Source organism: Cydia pomonella, chromosome 7 (assembly GCF_033807575.1).
Source record: "Cydia pomonella isolate Wapato2018A chromosome 7, ilCydPomo1, whole genome shotgun sequence".
Taxonomy (NCBI): Eukaryota; Metazoa; Arthropoda; class Insecta; order Lepidoptera; family Tortricidae; genus Cydia; species Cydia pomonella.
The window spans coordinates 13,182,583-13,209,093 of NC_084709.1; the positions used below are offsets into that span (position 1 = coordinate 13,182,583).

General features: G+C 41.1%; 1 protein-coding gene across 1 annotated transcript; it reads right to left on the reverse strand.

Moving 5' to 3' along the window:
* Positions 1–2,740: 2,740 nt before the first annotated feature.
* LOC133519889 (27 kDa glycoprotein-like) lies at positions 2,741–22,677 on the reverse strand. Its single transcript, XM_061854076.1, has 7 exons — positions 22,545–22,677; positions 6,096–6,190; positions 5,711–5,823; positions 5,100–5,254; positions 4,047–4,180; positions 3,589–3,715; positions 2,741–3,028 (listed from the first exon to the last, which is right to left on the reverse strand). Coding segments are annotated over exons 1-7 (666 nt in total). The 5' UTR covers positions 22,585–22,677; the 3' UTR covers positions 2,741–3,026.
* Positions 22,678–26,511: the final 3,834 nt, after the last annotated feature.

Here is a 26,511-nt window from a genome sequence, read left to right on the forward strand (position 1 = left end):
GCTATAATCGTAAAGTTTATTGAGAAGCGTTTTATGGTTTACAAATTCAAATGCCTTTGAATTTGTAAACCATAAATCTAAAAATAATGCTATAATAGGCTCTTTACGATCAAGACACTCGGTAATATATTTAACTAAAGAAAAACTAGCCAGAGACTTTTTTTTTTTTTATACTACGTCGGTGGCAAACAAGCATACGGCCTGCCTGATGGTAAGCAGTCTCCGTAGCCTATGTACACCTGCAACTCCAGAGGAGTTACATGCGCGTTGCCGACCCTAACCCCACCCCCCTCGTTGAGCTCTGGCAACCTTACTCACCGACAGGAACACAACACTATGAGTAGGGTCAAGTGTTATTTGGCTGCGGTTTTCTGTAAGGTGGAGGTACTTCCCCAGTTAGGGTCTGCTCTAGATCTGGAATGACATCTGCTGTGCTGTGCCCTACCACACAAGGCGAGATGACATTCACATTGCCCATACCTCTCTTTTGGACGTAGTTTAAGGACATACCCGGGTCCGGGATCGAGACTTCGATTTACCTGACTGAAATCCGAACTGGTCCGTGCTTAGTAGTTTGTTTTTGTGTAGGAAATCATATAATCTCTTAGCAATCTCGATGGTTTTGTAATTTTTAGATGTTGGAGAAGAAAATGGGCGAATATTAACCATTCTGTCAGTCAAACACCGTGATTTTATTGAATTTGTAATTCCGTTAACTCTGGGTAACGTTTCTTCCTCCTCGCGTTTGTCCTGGCATTTTTCGGCTCATGGAGCCTGGGGCCCACTTGGCAACTAATCCTAAGAATTGGCGTAGGCACTAGTTTTTACGAAAGCGACTGCCATCAGACCTTCCAACCCAGAGGGTAAACTAGGCTATATTGGGTCCAGTTTCCTCATGATGTTTTCCTTTGGGTAACGTTTATGAAAACTAAATAGTATACTGATTTTTTTAATATATATATATATACACGATTACAGGGCGTCCCAAGACTATGGGACATCAAAGGAAAGTACCTTAAATATAAGACATAGGATATTTTGCTAAAAAGAGACTTTATTTTATTTTCAAAACTGAGTAATACTGCATTCAAAGATTTAAAAAAAATAAGTTACTTTGTCTGGAAATCGAACCGAGTCAAATGTGAAAAAAAAACATTCTGTATTTTTATGATGCCAATCGAAAGAATGCATAAAAAATAAGTCATCTCAGAAATATGATATCGCAAAACAAATGAATACAATAAAATTTTTGATTAAAATTTCAAGATTCGGTTTAAATCCCAGAAAAAGTAAACAATTTTCAATTTTTTTTTGAAATTCTTTGAATGCAATATTACTTACTTTTATAAATACAATAGTCTTATCTACGATATTTAAGGTACTTTCCCTTGATGTCCCATAGTCTTAGGACACCCTGTATATTATAATTAAATGCTGCATATAGTGTTGTTGTTTTGTTACACAGGTATTACATTTAACTCAACCAAATAACTGAATACTGTGTCATATCAATGTAATTTCGAATATCGATCTCCGAGTTATAAGTTATAGGGTAACGGCACCAGTCATGGGACATTTAAGAGCAAATTTGTAGCATTTGTGACATTTCCCTGATGTATGTAAAAATTATACTCCTTAGCGTGTTAAAAGTTGAATGTCCTATCCGTCTTTTATGTTTCAGGCGTATTGTGCATTGCGGTATTTGATCGGTCGGCAGATTTCGGGTTAAAGATATTTATTATTCTCAAAAGAAATTAACATTTCACTTCATGAGACTGAAAAACTATTTACATACATGCCATGCAATTGCGCCCGTGAGCTCTGATTTTATACTTACATTATTTACAAATATCATAATAACAATATTCACAAAGGCAGTGGGTAGTTATTGCACTACGACTACGATTTCAATGTACTATATCCTCAATAGCCCGCAATGTAGCTAAAATCCCATGCGGGTTTGCGCGCCATATAAACAAGACCTTAAGGTACCGTTCGTATTCAGACTGAACCAGCATTACTGCAGCAGTATTGCAGCGCGACACGACTGCCATTGCTGCCTCAGAAATGCGGCCAGCAGTCATGTCGCGTTCCAATACTGTTGCAGTAATGCTGCTGACTATCATACCATACTGCCACAAACGTGAAAATTGTGAGATTTTAAAATAGTTGACATGATTGTTAAGTGCATTTTACTTGTGTATTCTTAAGACATGAAATTACGGCATGGCAAGTATCATTGTACAATATTGTCCCATCATAGGAGGTATGCAGTTTTACAGCTCCTATAATGGGATTGGGCTAAATATCAATTTTTTACATCTCTGGAGTAACAACATACTGTGTTGTATCCCTAATCTCATGGTAAATGCAGTTACTCAGTTTAAGCTCAGGAATGCACGCTTGAAATTAACGGAAATAAAAAAACACGGTGTATACTCGAACAGAACAAAATACGAAAACATATTCCTAGCGTGGGCTTCAGCTTTTCTTGCTGCTTTTAGCCTACAAAATTCAGTAATCCTTATAGCCAACAAAATCATGGACCGACTTGTACGTGATAAAACTTTTGTTCAGTCTACGACCTCGTTTTTGGGGCAACTGTTATACTTACAGTTACAGTGAAATTAGTAAAAACAGACGCCTTTTTTATTGCTTACTTTAAACTGATTATAACAAAAAGATATAAATGTTAAACATTAACATAGTCCAGGTTGAATACAAAATAAAACGAATTAAATATGCCATGTTTATGTAATCCAGTGATAAAAGTACATATGATATACATAAAAACCCAAACAAAAATTGTATACACGAAGTAATCTGTTATTATTCAGTACGGAGTAATATCATCAGCGAATTTATTAACAATTTTTCTAGGTAAGTTTATTTATAACTAGAACTACTAACCTACACTCAAAAACAGTGAACATGGGCCACTTTTAATGGAAATTTTCATTCAAAGGGAAATTTTAACGTTAAATCTCCTGGTCCAAGCCGGTTTCAGGGTTTCAGTATTTGTTAATTTCTGTAAATAAATAAAATGAGATATACAATTTCTATCAGCATTATGAATTGATGACGGATGTAACAATTAAGAAAAAAATAATTGTTGGCACAACTTCGGTTAAAAATGCCACAATTAGATGGTCTTTATGAGCGGTTCCACTTAATAATGTTGTTGATATGGACAAATAATAATGTTGGTATCAGTGTTGGCCGAACGTTAATTGCAATTGACTATTAACCATTACAAATTGAAACGTAAACCATAACGTAATGGTTAATGGTCTATTGCCTTAACGTTTCGGCCAACCCTGATTGGTAAGCTTGATTTATTTTTATGTGTTCCCCATTTCCCAAACATTACTGTTACGATTAGGGGAAATAGTTTTGTGTTTGACACATATAGCAAGGCACTTTAGATGCAAGTGCATATGGTAAGTAATAGAAGTTTAGTGAGAATTTATGAAAATAATGCCATTTAAATATAATATTAAACTTTTCAAAAAAGGTTCTTAACTTAACTTAAATAATTTATTGGATATCGTTTGCAGAAATTCTCAGTAAAAATCTGTAGATACTTACATTCCTCGCAGTTCAAATCGATGGAATTAAATAGCTGTTGCAAAAGTTTATCGAGATTGGGTTTCCCGCAGCTTTTCACTGCGGCAAACTCACATTCGTTTTCTTGTTTGTCTAGTTTGCATCTCTCCTGTAAATAAATACAAAATAGTACATTACGATACAAGTGCGAAAAATAGGAAATTCGAAACGAGTGGCGATAAATTAAAACACGACCGAAGGGAGTGTTTTAAATCGACACGAGTTGCGAATTACCTATTCGCACATGTATCGTACAACGTTTTACAGTACATATGGCCCTTTAAATGTTCGACACAGTAACATAATATGCTACTTCTCGCACTAGTGCTATAAAGTAGCCCCATATGTACTGTAAAATAATTAAAATGCTTTGAGGAAGCTGCTAGTGCCCTTTTTATTTTAGCTACGTATGTAGAATAACGTCTAAAGAGCACGCTCACCTTTTCAGGAATTGCCGGCCCACTTCCATACACACCAATGAGCCGAGTGATCTCAGGTGTCTTGTTATTTTTGCAGGTTGCGAAATCTGATCGCTTCTGTTCCAGACATTCTGAACCACCTTCCTTAATGAACGCTGTAACACACGTGAATGAAGTATGAGTATGATATGATCTGTAACCGACGAAAGAAACAAGGAGAGTATCAAGACAACCCTTACCCGTGGGCCACGAAACGAACGCTCAGGGGATCTAGCCGAGTAACAATCGTTAATAGAAAACGCCTAGAAATGATAATGTGACTGTTCGTCGTCGTTGTATCTATCATCCAGATATCGATGGGAATTAATCGGTAGGTAACCCATAACGCACATGCAATTATATGTATTTATATATATATATATATATATATATCCTTGTTTATTCGTATATATGTATATATTTATTTAGTGTACTCATAGTCGTAAGGTATAATTAAACATACTATAATATTTATTTAGAAATTTTACTTCGCTCAAAAGTTACGGTTTTATGTTTATTTCTCACTGCACCCACCTTGAAATTTTTCTGTTTTGCCCTATGGTTGACTGGTAGAGAATGCCTAGTGGCATTAAGTCCACCTGTTGTACTCTTTTTATGTGCAATAAAGTTTAAATAAATAAATATATTCTTTTCTGTTTAGATCGGTGTTCGTCGTTGAAGGATTGTCATCTTGGCTAAGCCCCCAGAGCGTCAGCAGCGGTTAGCGAGCTTGTACGCTCGTGACGTGGCCGTGGCAGGGCAGGTTGGTTGTCACATAGGGGGTCACTTGTCTGTACCACTGAGAAAGTCGTAGGTGTTTCCAATATACCTACATAACAAACACATTGCCCTTGGCGCCATATTTTTACTAACTTCAGTTTGGTATTTTTATAGATTTATTTTTCATTGGCATGTGGTACTAGATAATTCAGTGGTTCTTAACCCTATTACTAATAGATTAAAAATCAATAAGATAATGTGTGGCAGTGGCAATAGTAATGTAGATAGTCCTTTTACCGTGAAATTCATACTTACAAATTGTGTTCGCTCCATCGTTAAGGCAAAAGAAGTCGAGTAATTTATCAAAAATATTTTGTGTAGTGCGTAACCCACTGGCCGTGAAACACGGCGTCATGCTTGTAACTAGTGGTCGGACGCAGGACTTCACCTGTGCTGATCTGTCGCAGAACCTACAGAAATAGAATTTTTTGTAAACTTATGCAAATTATACATAAATTTTGAAAGGTTTTTTATCACAGACTATAGTATGTATACATATACATACAATATAGCCATGACTTATGACTTGAATAATATACCTTCGTTGATATCTGTAGGTATTGACTAGGAGTCCGATTTTAGTTTCTTGTTCTAAAAATATTATTAATTTGGTCTGACAGCTATCAATAGTTCCCGGTCCAGACATCTCACTTTTGACAGTTGACAAATAAAATCCATAACAGTTCCCGAACAAAAAATCGAAATCAGAACGGGCTCCAGATTCCGGAGGCTTTGCAATTCGAGTTCATTTATTTGTTACCATAATTCGAGTTCATTTATTTGTTACCAACCGCCGCTTAAATACCTCTATAGGAAAGTACATACGTATGAGATATTATTTCAAAACTTGATAATAGAATACTTACGCCTTAACCATTTTGGCCTGGTTATCATAGAACTTCGCCACTCTAATCTCATTCCTGAAATTCTCGTCAGAATACACATTTGTCACACATTGCTTGAATGTTGACATGGAAGCCTGGAAAAGAAAAAAGAAAATGACTATTATATTTAATACAGTGTACTCATTAGGATCTATATACACATGTAAATTACAACGCGCACGTGCACGTGCTCGTGCACGTCTAGGAACACGCGTCCGGTCTTTATCACAGCATAGGCCTTTATCCTTGCTTTTATACTAGGGCAAAAGTAGGATGATTGTGTTGTTAATTGGCAATAGACCTGTCATTAGAGTATTTAGGATATTAAAACCGAGCTTATAACATTTTTAATTTGGCTGTGGCTTACCTGCACTTGTTGGAACTTTCCACTTTCGCAAAAGTCAGTCGTGATGAGCGCATTAATCCACCTGTCCTCCTCGGGAACTGTGTGCCCCAGGATTCCTGTTGAAGTTGAAATATAAAATTATTATCACAGTTACTCCAGATTTGATTTATTCATAAATGATAATATCTAACTATGTATATCATATAGATACAAATAGCTTTATAAATTTAGCTTAATAAATTTAATCAGTTAATTGAACTTCAATCATTAAAACAATATAAAGTGCTCATTGTGGGTGATTTCAATATCGACTTATTAACTAGCACTTCCGAGAAAAAATCATTAGTCGATTCTGTAACGTCAGCTGGACTGAAGCCACTTGTGTCTTTTCCCACAAGAATTTGTAGATCACGCTTATTCGAACATGTCAAATTATGAAATTGTTAGCGCAAAATTTTACGAAATGCACTTATCTGACCACAAATGTATAATTATAACCTTTCAAATTGACAAAACTTACCAATGTAATAATATTATATGGAAACGACTTTTTTCTAGCTACAATGTAGACCAATTTAATTTAAGGCTAACTAATTATGACTGGAATTCTTGTACAAACCTAACTGTTAACTCTGTACTTGACATCATCACCTACTATTTCAACCTACATTTTCCCATAAGGAAGTATCCCCAAAAGTAGGGGTCACAAAACCGGTTTCACCGAAACCGAAAAAACCGGGATTTTCGTCGATTGAGAAAACCGGCTTTCAAATTTAATTAAACCGGTTTTTCGAGTTTTTCGGTTTTACACTTAAATACTTGATAGTTGTAAGTATTACTTTGATTATCAGTTTATTACTACTTATAACTTCTTCTTCTATTTGTAATTTCTACTTTTTAGTTTATCAGTAAATATAGAATAGAACATATAATTGAATTAATAAAAATGAGCTAATTGCCCTACCCTACGTATAGTTTGTTTTTCAATACAACATCTCTGGTCTTCCGTTGGAAACTTGGAATCATTTTAGTGAAACCACGGCATGTAACATACACCAAATGAATACACGGTAAATAAAAATAAAGAACAATATCTGTAAGTTAATTAACATGACAAAAGATTATTTTAAAACAAAGTATGTGCGGGTTTAAAATAAAGATACCGAACGAGATATTTTTTAACAATTGCAACACAATCAAATCAAAATGGTAACCATATAATTACATTATTTTTTTCACTGATCTCCTATTTAGTAACTTAACCTATGAAAGAAATTAATATTGATCTCAAATGTTAAGTGTATTTAATAAGTATTTACTTTCGTAAAAGGAATATACGATGTTTTGTGTTATAATACTTATAACTATTTGTAGTTAATTTTGCGTTCCAGAAGTGCATGGAGGTTATTATTTTAGTTATTTTGTTTTTAATTTTTGTTCCTAATAATTATAAGATATAAAAAAGGTTTTATATCCATTGTTAAATGACTGAATATTAAAGTTTAAATTCATAAAATGCAGTTTTTTTCACTTTTTATATGTAAAACCGAAAAATCACCGAAAAACCGGAAAACCCGGTTTTGTAATGTACAAAAACCGAAAAACCGGTTTTCAAAAATACTAGCGGTTTTGTGACCCCTACCCAAAAGAGTGTAAGAAAATCTTGGGTGAATGATTCCGTAAAGGTCTTACGCTCACATTAAGCGAAGCATTAAAACACAAATATGTAATAACCCTGACGATTGTCATTTACCTCAAGACCTGTTAAAAATCGAAACTGCATATTTTAACGAGCTATGTGCGGCTCGGAAGGATTGTATTAATAAATCAATAGCCAACAGTAATAACATCAGCCGTACATCATGGCGTGTCATCGCAGCCGAGACCGGTAAGAATGTAAACAAAGGCGATGCGCTCCAAATACTGATAAGCAAATCGGCTGGTCGGAGTGAGGTACAGCGATGCGCCGCCGTAGCTACTGACCTAAACCGGTTTTATGTTGATGCAAATAGTAACTCTAATGCTCAAACTGATATCCTCTTAGCGTTTCAATATCTTAACAAGCACGTTAAGCGGCATGTACGCGAATTTCACTTCAAGGGCTTTTCCCGCCAACAAGTAGCAAAAGTTGTCCAAAAAATTAAACGTTAAAGCTCAACAGATATCAACGACATGTCGACACGGTTATTTGATATACTTCCATCATATAGATATTATAGATATTTTCACTAAACTTTTCAATTATTGCGTAGCAGATGGAATTTATCCCTCCAACTTTAAAAGGGTCAAAGTCCAGCCAGTGTACAAAGGTAAAGGAGATAAAGATGTGTTAAAAAATTATAGACCAATTTCATTGATTCCCATATTTTCAAAAGTTTTTGAGCGACTACTAAGCGATGAGCTGATGTCTTTTTTCAGTAATAACGAATTGTTAAATAAACAACAATACGCTTATCAACCTGGCCTTATAAAAAAAAGCTCATCTTACTTGTTGTTATATAATTCCTTATTTTATGGCACTCCATCTAAATTAATGTTTGGCGAAAAAGAAATCACCTCAAGCGTTGGATGCCAGCAGGGAGATCCCTTAGGGCCCGTTTTGTTTAGCCTCGCTATCCACCCCATAATTTCCCAGTTAACTTCTCAACTAAATATTTGGTATTTGGACGATGGGACCCTAGGAGGGATGGCATCTTCAGTTCTAAGCGACTTAAACACAGTTATTAAGCGTTTTTCTGAGATAGGCCTCATACTCAACTTCAATAAGTGTGAGGTTTTTGTTTCAGAAAAGCTGTCTGCCAGTGCTCAGGCCGACATTATTACAAGTTTTGAGCATGTTACGCCCAATTTCACCCTTCAAACCCGTGAATCCCTGACCCTACTTGGCGCACCCATTTACGAGGATGGCATCCCTCCAGCCATAAATTCCAAATTAGACAATTTCCATGATTGTTCGGACTTACTTTTTAAAATTAACTCCCATATAGCCCTCTACATCCTACGCTTGTGCCTGTTCTCACCCAAATTCTTGTATATTCTACGTTGCTGCCCTATATGGAAATTTCCCCGTTTGACGTCCTGTATTGACAACACTCTAAAAAATTCAATCTGCAAAATTTTAAACATCTCATTAAATCCCCAAACCTGGTCCCAGGCTACTCTGCCTATCAAATATGGCGGGCTAGGCATCCGCTCCACGGGGGACCTGGCTCTCCCTGCTTTTCTCTCATCTGTCCATAGCACCGTCAGCCTCATCAGTGATATTCTTAATGTCATCAATCCCACTGATGTGGTAGTGGTGGGCTTGGCAGAGGCAGAGTCTACATGGGGAGCCAGATTTCCCGGCGAGAGCCCACCTACAGAAAAAACTAGCCAAGCTGCCTGGGACTCGGTAAATATAAAATCGATTCACACAACACTTTTGAACGACAGTTGTAACCCCAGCGAGCGCGCCCGATTATTGGCTGTATCTGAGCCAGAGTCAGGGCACTGGTTACACGCTTTGCCGTCGCGGAACATAGGATCTCTTTTAGACCCGGCCGCACTGCGTGTAGCCGTATGCCTCAGGCTCGGGCTAAAGATCTGCGAACCGCACCCCTGCTGCCGCTGCGGAGGCCCAGTAGAAGCCCTCGGACGCCATGGACTATACTGTCAGTCAAGTGCGGGCCGAAATTTCAGGCACGCGGCGCTCAATGATTTGATCCGCAGAGCTCTCGGCACAGTCAATATACCGGCAACCCTCGAACCAGTTGGCTTGTCAGCGGCGGACGGGAAAAGACCCGATGGATGCTCGCTTGTACCTTGGTTTTTGGGGCGGCCCTTGGCATGGGATGTGACCTGCGTGGATACATTGGCTCCGTCCCACGTCCAGGGCTCGTCCCGAAAACCGGGGACGGCTGCAGAAGACGCCCAACTTAACACGTGCCGCAAATATGCATTTTTAAAAAACAATTACATATTTGCGGCACTTGCAGTTGAAACCTTTGGGCCGTGGTCATCGGACACCAAACAAGTCGTTAAAGAAATTTCTCACAAACTTGTGTGGGTGTCCGGCGACCTTCGTGCGGGGGAATACTTCGCTCAGCGGCTAAGTCTGGCAATTCAACGGGGAAATGCAGCAAGCGTTCTGGGGACGATGCCCCAGGCAACTCTAATGTAATTCAACTTAATGTACCTAATCTTGACGTGTAACTAAGTAATAATATCATTCCTTAGTCCGTCCCTACCTTGAATATGCATCACAAGTTTGGAACCCCCATTACACAATCTACAAAAACGTGATTGAAGCTGTCCAAAAACGATTCCTGAGAGCTCTTCATTATAGAATGGCCCATGCCCTACGTTTTCGTACGTTGTCATTGTCATACGGCAAGCTCCTTGAACGGTACAAACTTAAGAGTTTGACTAGCAGACGGAACGCCCAAGACGCTATTGCCTTATTCAATATATGTAGGGGTCATTAAATATAACTGTCCCGAACTGCTAGAACATATTGGTTTCCGTGCTCCAACCTATAGAACACGAACTGCATCCCTGTTCGCGGTGCCTGCTGCGTCGAGTAACGCCGGAGTCCGTGCCCCGCTTCGCAGAATTTTTAACAATAGTCGTGCAAATTTCAAACTTAAAGTAAATTTACTGTTATGAAGCATTACGTACTTCCGAAGTTCATCTTAATTTAAGTAGGAACTTTTGGCCCAATATAAACTTAGTCTTATATTTAACATTGTATATTTGTAGTCCCTCGTTTCGCTTTTTGAATGTTATATGTTTGAATCTTGTCAGCACTGTAACTACTAATATTATCGTCAGTGTAATAATATTAGTTTAGTACCTATTTTACTAACATTTTATACCTCAATCCGAAGGCAATGCCACTTATAAATTATTAGTTTATAAATCCTAGTGGGAATTGTCTCAGGATGTAGGTTGCACTTATAATGTAAAAACCAATATCCCCTTTTCTGTATCATCTGCCTATGTCTGTTTTTTTCCCCAATAAAGAAAATAAATAAAGAAATGGGCATCCCATATTGACACCGTATGTCAACGACTGTCCTCTGCTTGCTTTGCTCTTAGCAGACTGCGCCCGTGCCTCAGTTCTACTAACGTAATAACCGGCCAAGAGCATGTCGGGCCACGCTCAGTGTAGGGTTCCGTAGTTACTCTTCCGTCACAATAAGCTAAACTGGAGCTTAAAGTATAGTAAATTGTTAACCAAGGGATGAAACGGTACCTTTCACCCGAGTTAAACAAATAGGCAAATTCGCATAATCAGTACCTAATTAAAGTAAGTCTTTTTACTATGAAGGGGAAACTTTTTGCGATAACTCAAAAACAGGTAAACTGATCATATTCGCTATAGTTTTCATTTAATGTCTTTCTTAAGCTCTACTTCCAAGATTTTTTTCATATTTTTTGAACCTATGGTTCAAAAGTTAGAGGGGGGGACACATTTCTTTTTTCTTTCGGAGCAATTATCTCCGAATATATTCACATTATCAAGAAATGTTTGTTGAAGACCCTTATTAGTTTTGAAAGACCTTTCCAACGATATCCCACACTGTAGGGTTGAAGCAAAAAAAAAATGTTCACCCCCACTTTACGTGTAGGGGAGGTACCCTAAAAAAAATTAAATTTTTAGATTTTATTGTACGACTTTGTCGGCTTTATTGATTTATATATCCATGCCAAATTTCAGCTTTCTAGCACTAACGACCACGGAGCAAAGCCTCGGACAGACAGACAGACAGACAGACAGACAGACAGACGGACATGGCGAAACTATAAGGGTTCCGTTTTATGTCATTTGGCTACGGAACCCTAAAAAAGGTCTATTACGGTTATTTTAACTCTATTTTAATATATGGAATTGACCTTTGGGGCTCGGCTGCGGAACGCGAGCGTGTATTCAGGCTCCAAAAAAGAGCAGTGCGCATTATCGCAGGTGTGAGTTGGGATCATCCTGCAAAAGACCTGTTCAGAAACCACAAAATCTTAACTGTCTTTATATCTTAGAACTGGCTAAGTACGACAGAAAACACATTCATCTCTTCCGTACCAACGCTGATGCGCACGGTTCCATTACCCGACGGCGACATGAGCTGAGCTTGCCGCACACACGACTCGTTAAAGCAAAAAATGTCCTAACTACATTGGTACTAAGGTTTACAATGCAATCCCTCCAGCAATTAAGCAGGCTTCAAGCTATAATTCTTTTGTACGTCAAATAAAAGCAAAACTTGAAATTGACGCTTTGTACTCAATGAATAAATAATAAATGGACATGTAATCAGGTAATAAGAAATCTATAGTATAAAAAATAATAATATTGTAATCTGAATGATTGAGAAAAAAATGTACCTACACTATACTTATTGACTTAATAATATATATATATATATATACCTATTTAACTACAAATGTTGTTTGTTATAAATTTGACGTGTAAAATGAACATTTTTAAGAATAAAAAATTTAAATTGAAATTAACTTGAACCGTACCGTATGCGTATTTGTACCTTAGGGCAGAGTTCGAAATCCAAATTTATGATCTTGATTTATCTGTTCAAAGTTAACTTTTACAAAAGTATGTCATACTTACCTATGTTGTGTGTATGTTAACCTTACTACAAGTAATTCCTTCTAGTTTGGGCAAATATGATCGGTTTTGTATTCAATACTTTGCGTCGTAAATTACAGTCAGCAATTAAATATTACATAATGCATCAAAATCGCAATTTCTAGCAATTTGAACCTAACCTAACCTAATTGTTTGAAAATCTATATTAGCGATTTTATTGAGTGTATACTTAGTTTTTTAGATATAGACGTAGATATTTTAAATTTTAGGTATTTATTTAAAGTACCTTCTTGTAAAAAAAAACATAGTACTTTAAGTTATTATTAAAAACCGTTAAATGTGCCTGCTTTTGGTCCCCACTGGGTAATAGCAAATGCTCTTTGATGATACTGCTCCAACCATTTTTAGGGTTTCATAGTCACCTAGAAACCCTTACGCAGCGGCTTACGTGAACGAATCATTCGCGAACACGTAGCGGCGCGGAGCAGCGTAGGTGGATCAATCCTTTGAAACCTATGGAAGTGGGGCCTACGTGGGGCCCGATCTTGTTTCGAACGCGAATGCCGTGGTCCGCCGCGCCGCGCCGTTTCGCGTTCGCGAGTTATCGCTCACGTAAGCAGCTGCGTTATAGTTTCGTGCTTCGTCATATAATCCGTCTATCCATCCGTACACGGCTTTTCACCGTGATCGATAGTGCTAGAAAGCTGCAATTGGGCATGATTGATTACCTTAGTAATCATGCATGCCGACAGAACGGTACAATAAATACTAAAAAAAAATTAAGGTACCTTCCATACAGAATGTTTTTTTTTGCCTTGACCAAATAGTGTAGGGTATTGTTGGATGGCTCTTTCAAAACAAAAAGGGAATGCAAAATTATTGGCCCAATAAAAAATATCACGTATGTTCACAGTGTATGCCCATTTAATTACAGAAATAAACAGCATATTGTACACTAATTAAACGGGAATTACAAATACGTAATGTTATTTTCTCAAACTTGCTATGAAATGATGACATGACTTACGTCAAATTAGGTCCAGAAATACTACATATCAGGTGCGATGAGTGAAGATGATATGTAAAGGAATTTCATACTGCCTTACACACCTAGGACTGTAAAGCAACCTTCTTTTGTTTTTTAACTTCAAATTGTGACACAACGTCTTGGCATCCAACCATCAACTAGCTTCAGTTAACTTGGTACGGTGATTTGTTGTGCATATTCGTTGCTAAGCAACGGCGGTGGCGCATCGTACAGGCGCGCGGACTTACGCGCGTAAGGTTGTACACCGCTGGTAGAGTGGCGAGCCGAGTAGGTCGCCACAAAACAAATTGACTACAATTTTTTGTTTTAATTGCAAGTTTGAGAAAAGCACTATACATATCTCGGCGAGAAACGGGGTTGCCGGCCGCGTATCTCTATCCGTATATATCTACTTGGCCTGCAACCCTACGTTTCCCGGCCTCTATAGTAATGTACTATTACACAAAGTCCTATACCTAATAAATACAATATTATAATAATATCTCTGTAACCGCCAGAGGACACCCTGGAGTCAGCTCTCAGCGATAACTCAGTTTAATATTTATTTACGGAGCCTGCTGGTTCGGAAATCCAATTCCTCCCACGGTGGGACGTAGTTGGAGCGTCAAACAAACACCACTTAATTAGATTCCTATTTATTTAGCACTAGCACACACTTAGTCTAGACCTTAGGCACCAAACTTAAGCACTAAACACTAACACTATAGGCACTTTCACTATAACGTTATTCTAGTACTTACTAAGGTAAAATAACTAAGCGGTCCACGTAACTAGCACTAAAACCACTATTACCACTAATACTGATCACAACTTTAGGGCACTTTCACTTTTTCCTCACTTTTCCTTTTTGTTTTCCGATCGCTTGAACTGAACTGAACTGACTGTACTAACTCACTGTCCGCAGGCCGTATCTCGCCTGCTTATATAGGGCGAATACGAGGTCTCGAAAGTAACTCCAGATAATTCGAGAACGGCCTCGTTACGTGAACTTCTCTTTCTTGTGCTATCTCTTTCTCGCATTGGGCGTAGAACTTTCCCCGTATTTAACCACCTTTTCGGGTTTATCTCGGGAACCCTAAGGTTTTCAGTGATGAACCGTACCTTTTTAGAAAGCATTTACGAAGATCTACCCTATTATACTAGTTTCAGCTGAAAATATTCATAAATATAAGAATTATCTCTATCGATAGTTCAACTCCATACAAAAATAACTTTAAGTCTTAATATCTCGATAATTCTAGGCCCAATGCTTACAATGCTTGTGTCTACGGATAGCTAACCCTATTTTCTATCTATACAGGTCACTACGATCCCTGGGGAAAGCCTAACTTGGGAGAAATCAGGTGAAATTGGGTCGCCTTGGCCCGAACATATAAATACCGCGCACCGAGGTCCGCGCCGCTCAGTACGCTTCCGGCTTCCGCAGTGATCGCACCGGCCGCTCACCCGCGGTGATGACGTCACGTAACAAGCTGACACAAAACGCTATTTTCATAGCGACCACAATTTTATCCTGTTTCTAGTCAATCGACCGATAAGTCAATCATACAAAGTGTGCTTGTGTCAACTTATTTCTATCCTATAGCTAGGCACCCTATAGCTATTTTATCTAGTTTTTACGCGTTAGGTAATTCTTTCCGGCCCGGGTCTGTACCGTCCGAGCATTCGTCTCGGTAGGGGTCCATGCTGTCCGTAACAGTCTGCCCCCGCTGACGCTCCTGCGACTGCTCCTGTTGCAACGGTAGGACAGCCAACTTTGTGACGGGCCTCCGGAACACGCCTCCTCGTGTTTGAACGTCAGCCGATCGTATTCCACCATCCGGTCCTGGGTACACCTGGGTGACGATGCCGCGTGGCCACACATTGCGCGGCAGGTTTCCGTCCACTTGATGACCTGATCTGGTGTCAGACGATGCTCCTCTCGGATGGTCTGCTGTAGCCTTGACCCGATGAGCGCCGACTGAAGTTCCATGCGTGGTATGCTGAGTTGCCTCGTTGGCCCAACCTTACTTTTTGCCGCGATTAGGCTCACTTGGGCCTCCCCGCCATTTGAGGCTACTCGCCAGTACGCCACGCATGCGTATGCTTTGGTGCTGGCGTCCACGAACACATGTAGTTCCCTTCTCGCCACTGCCCCCGTTGAAAGATAGCATCTTGGTATCCTGAGCTTCGCGACGCTATCCAGAGCTCGCAGCCAGGCCTCGAAGTCACGCTTATCCTCTTCTGGCAGTGGAGAGTCCCAGTCCAGCTTCTTGGCCCACAGATTTTGCAGCTGAACTTTTGCTGTTATAGTATAGTGGCTTAACAGCCCCAGCGGGTCATATACTGACATCACGGCCGATAACATTTGCCTCTTCGTAGGCGTCTGTATCATTTCCTTCACTTCGGCCGGTACCCTTATCATTGTTGTGTTGAAACCCAACTGGTCGGTTTCAGGGTTCCAGTACATCCCAAGGATCTTATTTTCCTTGCCTTTGCCGAGCTGTGCCGGTGTACTTGCGTGTAACTCCGTCGGGATCTGCTGGAGTAGCTTCACACTGTTTGAAGTCCACCCTCGTAACTGGAACCCTCCCTTGGCGTGAGACGACGCGACTTGCGTAGCACGATGTAAGAGTTCCTTCTCATCCGGGTAGCTGGCTACGTAATCGTCCATGTAATGATTACGTGTGATGTCTTCCACAGCATCCGGGAACTCATCAGCGTTGTCCATAGCGTTTCTATTTCTGACGCTATGGGCCAGAAATGGTGAGCTTGCTGCACCAAAAAGCATGCTCGTCATTTTGTAAAATTGCGGATTCCCTGTCCGGCGGTCCCCTCTCCAAATGAACATTTGTGACGGTTGATCCTCGGCCCTTATTTTTACTTGGAGGAACATTTCCTGTAGATCCGCCACAACTGCAAATTGCCCTTCGCGGAACCGAAAGAGAATCCCTATAATTGACTGTAGTAGATCCGGTCCTTCTAAAAGAAAATCGTTTAGGCATTTCCCTTGAACGCGACACGCAGCGTCGAAGACTAGCCTTATCTTTCCCGGTTTGTTCGGATTAGTTACCGCAAAATGCGGCAACACCCACGCTATCTTGCTATCTGGCGGCTCCTGCAGTGGCACGGCGTACTTTTTCTTTAATAAATTATCAATTTGTTCCTTATAACTCTCAGCGAATGCCGGATCCCGATCCATCTTTCTCTCGATACTCCTTAACCGACACATTGCAGTTTGTATGGTCGGTGGCATTCGTGGTTCGTCGTCCCGCCATAGCTGACCTACTTCATAGCGTGGTCCATTGTCGTTGACTTTCTTTATTGTTCTGTCCAAAATATCCATGGCCCTTTGGACTTGCGGATCCACCTTTGTAACGTTTTTTATTCCCAGCGAATCTATGTTGAAATAATCTCGTAGCATGGAGTCTAGGTTCTCATCCCTCTCGCGGCAGTGCAGCATCAGGTGTTCCTCGCCCTCCTTGGGAATAACCAGCCGTGGTTTTCCCCCGAAGATCACCCATCCAAGCCCAGTTAGCACTGCCGCTGGCTCGTCCAGACCCCTGACGATTGCTTCCTGTGGTAGTAGCACAGGCCATTGGTCGATGCCGATAAGCAGTTTAGGTATAGCCTCTTCATAGCACGCAGTCGGTATATTTTTGAAGTGTTCCAGCTCCATGATTTTCTTACTCATCCGTTGCGTGCGTAGGCCTATACGTCGTACAGTCGTGAAGACGAGATCGTATGCGGTTTCCAAGCCCTTTCCGCGTACGCGCACCTTCACCTGTCTGCTTATTTCAGGCTCCGCTTCCATATTGCTTACGCCTGCGAGACATAGCGGCGTGGCAGGTCCCGTAGCTCCTACGGTGTCCGCTACGTCTGTCTGAATCAGGCTTATAGTGCACCCGTCGTCCAACATAGCGTAGGTGTCCACCTTCCCCTTAGGACCCTCTACGGTGACGGGAACCATTTTGAGGAACACCGTGGTTGTGTTATTCACATACTCCGTAGTGTTCGTAACAGTGTCCGGCTCTTGTGCTATAACCGCCGGCGTATGTCCGGACCCTAGGCTGGCGGTGGGCTGCGAAGAGGGTGCGGCCGCGCGGGACACTGGTGGCGGCCGGCGTTCACGCGTCACTTCCTGCGCCTTTCCCTCGTGCAGCAACTTATGATGCCTAAAAGTGCATCCGTCGATTCCACAAGGTTTGTCATGGCACTTAGTCTTTCTATGCTTGCTGTTTAGGCATCTGAAGCATATTGTGTTACTCCTGGCCCAGTCCCATCTAGCTCCTATGTCCATGGCCAAGATCCGCTTGCACTCCGGGGTTCTGTGGCCACCGCCGCAACATAGGCAGGGTACACGCCGCGCCTCGGCGTTACCCGTCGTGTATGCCTGCTCGGCGTGGTACTGCGCCCGCTGTGGACGTCTACTTCCCTGGACTTGTTGGCTCGTCGTTGATGGGCGGGCAGTTTCCTTCGCTGCCGTTTCCCTCCTCTTCATATTGCTTGTAGGTAGCCGAGCGTGTGAGAACTCTAACTCGGCGTCGCTTTCCTCGATGAGAAAATCCGCCATGAGCATAAGCTCACATTTACCATTCTTTATATTTTCTCGGGCATATGCACACCATCTGCTTCGTAAGTGGGGACTCAGACGATCGGTTATTTCTCTTACCAACAAAGGATTGTTACTGTAATTTTTACTATCCAGTTCACACAAGGTGCTTACTATATTGACGACTTTTGTAGCAAAGTTATTTAAATCTATGGCGCTAGGACCCACAGGCGGCAGACGTTTAAGCTCTTCTAGCGCTTTATCGACTAAAAGGTCAATCCTTCCAAAGTTCTTTTTCAACAATTTCATTATTAAATCTGGCTGTGTCGACGTTGATAATAGATGTTGCACGCATTGGCGTGCATCCCCACGTAAACAATTTCGAAGCCTTGCCATGTTTTCGAATGCACTAAAATTGTAGCGTCGAGTTGACTCGCTGTAGGCATTATAAAATAATAACCACTCGTTCGGGTTGCCCGAGAAAGGTGGCAGCTCGTAGCATTGTTTTGGCGGCGTTGTGCGTACGGCGTCCCTTAATTGGTCGGCGAGCCTATTAAATGCAGTAGCCGCGTCACTCGGCGGCGGCTCTACCGACGACCTTAGTTTGGTATGAGGAGTAAACGGCGTTGACGCGAAGTAATCCCTTTGTGGTTCAGTTCGTGACTCCATGTACTCGTTGCGTGGTCGCGACGGCCCCATTTCTGGCTCTAAGGGCGACGGCGCACGGTACTCGTATTGTGATCGTCGCGGCGGCTCTACCGGTGACGGCGCCCGATATTCATTGCGCGGTCTGCGCGGCGGCGATCTATCCCCTTTCCGTGGCTGGCGCGGCGGCGATCGGTACTCAGTTCGCGGCCCGCGCGGCGGCGATCGGGCGCGCTCGGCCCGTGTCGGCACGGGTAGCGTCTCTACGCGAACGCGAGGCGGGTCGTCGTGGGGGCGATGCGGCGTCTCGACGATCTCTCCAATGTCATTAAGCCACTCGCTGACTCGGCTCTCGGGTTCGGCTCGTACTCGTCGCTTGGGGCTACTCCCGCGTGACGATGCCACGGAGGTGTCCGAAAGTGACCCATATTCGTTAAGCACGACGTTAAGACGGTGCTTATATTCTATGTCAAGCATCTCGCGTTCCAGAGCGAGCTCCCTGAGCTTCAGTTCCAGTTTCTTTTTTTCTTTTATATATTGAAGCTCTTTTATTTTGCTTGAACATAGACTGCTGATGTGTGAACCCCTTGATGATGCAGATTTGACCGACGACCCTTCATTCCGTGCGTTTTTCTTAGGCGAGGGTGCTGGAGGTAGGGGTGTGGTGCGCGGAGGTTCTTGCCTCTCCTCCGCCGCCCTACTCTCCCCCTCGGAAATGGGCGACATTCTCCTTGACTGCGCGCTCAACTGTTCGCGCTCGGCGCGGCGTCGCTCAATCCGCCGTTGATTAAACCGCTCGATCACAGACGGTGAACGCGGAGGCCCCTTGTGGACAGTTATCTTCACGGCCTTTGTCAGTGGTACCTCGGCCTTAGCCTTCCCTAGTACCGGCGGCGAAGATTTGGAACCCGCCTCTGCTTCCTCGTCGATGGCCTTTGACCCGGTGCCCTCGACGTCCTCGCGGTGTTCCCCCCTAGATGGAGGGCTAGCCGTCGACTCCCTTCCGGTAGCCGTCGTTAACGGCCTCCCGGTGCGCTGGCTAGACCCTCCCGACGTGTCCGTTGCCCGCTCCGCGACCTCTGATACGCGTCCCGTGGTATCCGTGGAGGTCGTACGTTCCCGCTCGTTCCTGGTGCGGTCCGACTGCGATCTTGTTGTAACTCCCATTTTCGAGTTACTTCCCGACATTGTTAACACTTCACAACACAGTTCACTGCACGGTTGGTCAGTCACACACAATATTCACACAACACCGTTTCCACTGTTCAGTATTAGTCCAATAAGAATCTAATTAGACACTCACTGTACTCACTGAAAGTTACTAGGTCCCACTGAATTTCAGGATCCGGTTCGAAGGACCAAAACTGTAACCGCCAGAGGACACCCTGGAGTCAGCTCTCAGCGATAACTCAGTTTAATATTTATTTACGGAGCCTGCTGGTTCGGAAATCCAATTCCTCCCACGGTGGGACGTAGTTGGAGCGTCAAACAAACACCACTTAATTAGATTCCTATTTATTTAGCACTAGCACACACTTAGTCTAGACCTTAGGCACCAAACTTAAGCACTAAACTATAACACTATAGGCACTTTCACTATAACGTTATTCTAGTACTTACTAAGGTAAAATAACTAAGCGGTCCACGTAACTAGCACTAAAACCACTATTACCACTAATACTGATCACAACTTTAGGGCACTTTCACTTTTTCCTCACTTTTCCTTTTTGTTTTCCGATCGCTTGAACTGAACTGAACTGACTGTACTAACTCACTGTCCGCAGGCCGTATCTCGCCTGCTTATATAGGGCGAATACGAGGTCTCGAAAGTAACTCCAGATAATTCGAGAACGGCCTCGTTACGTGAACTTCTCTTTCTTGTGCTATCTCTTTCTCGCATTGGGCGTAGAACTTTCCCCGTATTTAACCACCTTTTCGGGTTTATCTCGGGAACCCTAAGGTTTTCAGTGATGAACCGTACCTTTTTAGAAAGCATTTACGAAGATCTACCCTATTATACTAGTTTCAGCTGAAAATATTCATAAATATAAGAATTATCTCTATCGATAGTTCAACTCCATACAAAAATAACTTTAAGTCTTAATATCTCGATAATTCTAGGCCCAATGCTTACAATGCTTGTGTCTACGGATAGCTAACCCTATTTTCTATCTATACAGGTCACTACGATCCCTGGGGAAAGCCTAACTTGGGAGAAATCAGGTGAAATTGGGTCGCCTTGGCCCGAACATATAAATACCGCGCACCGAGGTCCGCGCCGCTCAGTACGCTTCCGGCTTCCGCAGTGATCGCACCGGCCGCTCACCCGCGGTGATGACGTCACGTAACAAGCTGACACAAAACGCTATTTTCATAGCGACCACAATTTTATCCTGTTTCTAGTCAATCGACCGATAAGTCAATCATACAAAGTGTGCTTGTGTCAACTTATTTCTATCCTATAGCTAGGCACCCTATAGCTATTTTATCTAGTTTTTACGCGTTAGGTAATTCTTTCCGGCCCGGGTCTGTACCGTCCGAGCATTCGTCTCGGTAGGGGTCCATGCTGTCCGTAACAATCTCCGTATCAAAGAAACGCACGAATGTCATTCATGCTTTTTAATTTTAGCTCCCTAGACCTAGATTAGCTTTATTACTCTTATGATATTTTCTGAAATTAAGACAAAGTAGGTACTTTGTCTTTGGTTTTTGCTAGGCCTAATCGCCAAACAATATCGATAATAGTCTCCTTTCCGTCATATAGGGACAAAGCTTTTAGAATAAATAGAAATATATTCAACTATACACTTTTTAGGGTTCCGTAGTCAACTAGGAACCCTTATAGTTTCGCCATGTCCGTCTGTCTGTCTGTCTGTCTGTCCGAGGCTTTGCTCCGTGGTCGTTAGTGCTAGAAAGCTGAAATTCGGCGTGGATATATAAATCAATAAAGCCGATAAAGTCGTACAATAAAATCTTAAAATTTTTTTTTTTTGAGGGTACCTCCCCTACACGTAAAGTGGGGGTGATTTTTTTTTTTGCTTCAACCCTACAGTGTGGGGTATCGTTGGAAAGGTTGGAATTAATAGGGGTCTTCAACAAACATTTTTTGATAAAGTGAATATATTCGGACATAATCGCTCCGAAAGAAAAAAAAATGTGTCCCCCCCCCTCTAACTTTTGAACCATAGGTCCAAAAATTATGAAAAAAATCATGGAAGTAGAGCTTAAGAAAGACATTAAATGAAAACTATAGCGGACATGATCAGTTTAGCTGTTTTTGAGTTATCGCAAAAAGTTCCCCCTTCATAGTAAAAAGACTTACTTTACCTAATTAGGTACTGATTATGCAAATTTGCCTATTTGTTTAACTCGCGTGAAAGGTACCGTTTCATCCCTTGGTTAACAATTTACTATACTTTAAGCTCCAGTTTAGCTTATTGTGACGGAAGAGTAACTACGGAACCCTACACTGAGCGTGGCCCGACATGCTCTTGGCCGGTTTTTTTAAAGTTATAAATGCATGCCCCGCGCTTCCCTATTTTGGAAAACTTTTGGTTTCTAATATAATATTTGAAAGAAATTAAAAAAAACGCAGAAAGTTGTACACGGTTTGTTGATGTTTAGACCTTATTCAAGTACTTATTATAATAGATTGATTGAACTCACCAACTGCCATTACGGCGGCGAAGGCGAGTTTCAACAACATGGCGACACACGAAACTAAATAATCTTTAAAAAATATATTAAGTACAGGTAAGTACAGGCAAGTATGTAATAAAAAAATATATTAAGTACAGGTAAGTACAGGCAAGTATGTAATAAAAAAATATATTAAGTACAGGTAAGTACAGGCAAGTATGTAATAAAAAACGACAACTGAAACGAATTCGTATGTTGACAGCTTATATAAGTAGATGACTACTGTGCGTAATCTGACCTGCGGGCCAATTGCTGCGATATCGTTTACCTATCTGATGACCGACAGAGGTGAAGCAAACAAAGGAGAATTATTATGTTTACACAGTATATATGTAAGGTACCTATATAAATGCATGCCCCTAATCCCTATGTTCCCACACAAGCGGTAAAACCGATTTTATGGACGAATACATTTTGATAATTGTTAGTTTCAGTTTTACACGAGTATCATTGGGATATAATAATACATTACGATACAAGTGTGTTAAGTTGGTGCGTTGTGCGAGCGAGCTGTAAGCGAGCGCGCAATAAGAAAGCCGATGTGGGTAATGACCAATACACACGCGTTTCATACGACGTTTTTCAACACACTTACGAGGAAAAGACAAAACTTATAAATTAGATTTTTTTGTCAAAACAGTAAAAGTACAATTTTCAAAACGGTGGCTTACAGTTTTAACATCGAATAATTGCATCAAAGCGTGCTGGGCTTGTAGGCACTTATTTGCCAGTTCATTAAAGTAAGCTTCCAACACGTTTTCCGTGAAAGACTGGGCGTTTTTGCTGATTTTTCATTGAATAAAAGTTTCATATGACGCCAATTCTTTTTCACCCGATTTTGATGGTAAAAGGCTATCGATCTCGGTTCTTGCCTCTATTAGTATTACTGGCAGCGTCGATTTTATGTGTTCTTCATTTTTAATGCTTGAAAATGACATTTTTGACAATATATAAACTAAAAACATACAAAACTATTCCAATTTTATGACAAATACGGAAAATGGCTGGCGTGTTATTTTTTTTTATGCACGATTCCAATGCGCGCGCAAGGCAATGGCGCGAACGAAATCGACAAACAGCCAATAATTTAAAAAAAAGCCAATATTTCCGTATTTCTATTCGACGGATGGAGATCAAATCGATAAAACGTTATGTTTATTCATTAATTTACGAGATAATTTAATCTATAAATTATGATTGGTGTTATAAAACGTCTTTGAACAGTTTGAACTAACATTTCAAACCTAATAGTTGGTTAAAAAAAAATGTATTACTCCACCAAATTAAGAAGGCTCCGTTTCCATGCATATTATTAGCAATCAGTTACCTTCTTAACTCACTCGGATAATATAATGAAAAAGCACGAGTGTTATAATATACCTACTGAAAAAGCACGCGTGTTTAATATCTAGGATTATGAGTCAAATATCGGTGGAATAAAAACGTCGTTTTGAGCAAGTGGGTTGAAAAAGATATATAAAGTAAAATAACGGCAATTAGACGCATATATCTTTTTAGGGTTCCGTAGCCAAATGGCAAAAAACGGAACCCTTATAGATTCGTCATGTCCGTCTGTCTGTCCGATTATGTCATCGCCGCTTTTTTCCGAAACTATAAGAGCTATACTGTTCAAACTTGGTAAGTAGATGTTTTTTTTATACGACGTCGGTGGCAAACAAGCATACGGCCCGCCTGATGGTAAGCAGTATCCGTAGCCTATGTACGCCTGCAACTCCAGAGGAGTTACATGCGCGTTGCCGACCCTAAACCCGCCCCCCCTCATTGAGCTCTGGCAACCTTACTCACCGGCAGGAACACAACACTATGAGTAGGGTCTAGTGTTATTTGGCTGCTGTTTTCTGTATTCTATGAACCGCATTAGGATGTTTACACAAAAATAGAAAAAAAAAAACAATAAATTTTGGGGGTTCCCCATACTTAGAACTGAAAATAAAAAATCTTTTTTCATCAAACCCATACGTGTGGGGTATCTATGGATAGGTCTTTAAAAATGATATTGAGGTTTCTAATATCATTTTCTAAGCTGAATAGTTTGCGCGAGAGACACTTCCAAAGTGGTAAAATGTGATGCCTGCATTAGTAAGACATTTTTATCTTGTTGCCACGGATGGATTTTTATGAAAAAAATATATTTCATACAATATTGTATTGTGCATTAAATACCTAAAAATTGAGGTTGTCGCCCTCTTGTAAATAATAAAAAAAAAAATTAAACAAAAAAAAATATTTTTTTAGGCTTTTGTAAATAAGTTAGAACCTTGATTTTTTTTTTGAAAATGTATTGCTATTAGTGCCATGTATAATCCGAATTTCAAAGAAATCTAACCATTAGTTTAGCTTAGAAAAATTAAAAAAGATTTTATATATATATTTTTTTTATCCAAACCAAGGGGATTTGAATATTGGCTTGAAATATTGTAAAATGATAAGACCAATTAACGCTTCTAAGAAAGGTATACATTTCAGCCAGGGGCAGTTTCACTATAGGATTGCGGCTAGACCCTTTGGTATAAAGATGCAAGAGATAAAAATAATAATTTTTCATCCAGTGCCATTTTACCTGTCAATTAGAAAAATAAAAATTTAAACTCGTATTTTGTGACATTCAAATGAAAGGGAATCTCAAATACTATTTTTAGATGTTTAGTCAGTTTTTCCTAGTATTGTTCAATATCGCGGCTGACTGTACCTTTAGGGATATGAGTCACCCAAGCCTGCTTCCATGCGTTAGGAACAGAGCCTTCATTAAGAGATTTGGTAAATAGCTTAGTAATAAGTTTTGTAAGGAGGAGAACTGCAGTTTTTAATTAAAAGGGTGTAGCCCATCCGGACCGGTGCCTTTATGAATATTAATGTTTTTCTAGTATCTTGAATTAATTTCTATTGAATTTAAATCGATCAAGGGACCAGGGGAAGAGATTTTGAGTATGACACTATTACTATTACTTGGATGCTCAAAAACCGAATGAAAATGAGTATACAAATTTGCTCCCCAAGCGAAGTGCTACGGTTGGCGGTGAGAATAAATAAAACAGTGAGTTAAATAAAGAACTGAATTTATTCTACCGAAATTCCGCCACTAGCACACGATTTAGAGTCGTAGGGTAGGGTACGTTTTAGGCCGGTACTAATTTTGCTCCGAGATCAGTTCCACCACGCAAGTACTCCCCTGAAGCTGCCGGAGCCACTGCGGGTTGGGAGACGGACGAGCTGAGGGACATCAGCTAGGGCCGCTCTGGAACTGCTGGAACTGGTCTGACTGGTCGGCTACGGTTCCAGTCGTAACCGGAAATCCCTGGAAATTATTTCCAAGAAAGTGAACAACCGTTATTAAAATATCTCTGCTGACTGTACCCGGCACGGCAAGCATAAGCAGGAAGCAAGTACTGCGTGATGATGATGATGGAGAAAGTTTGGTGATGTGTGGAATGGCCCATATATACATCCCTTACAGACTAACATACATACAATAATAAAAAAATTAAAATATAAATATCATTTTGACGACGCAGTTTTCGGTTGCGCCACCTGTTCTGGTGCGGGATTCGGCAGATCCCCACGAAACCGCCTAAATATCACACCTTTCGGCCAGAAGTCCGCGCTCGCGATTGTTTCCAGCAGCGGCCGCGGGACGCGCACCACAAACGAGCTGAAGTGCACGTAATGCCGCGATCGCAGCTGGAATACTTTCAGCTCGTGACGGATCTTCTGGCGGACATATTCCACCACATCTTCTGCCGTCGCGGAAACATGCAGGCGCGATACTTATAGCGCCGTGTTCGGTGTGGCAACCCTCAGGCCAGAAGCAATATCCGGCTCTGCAGTGCCACACTGGCTCTTGCGAGGCGCCTTGCGCGCCCTCCTCTCCTTCGACGCCTGTGTGAATCCTTTCTCGGCGCGGGGTGACTTCTCA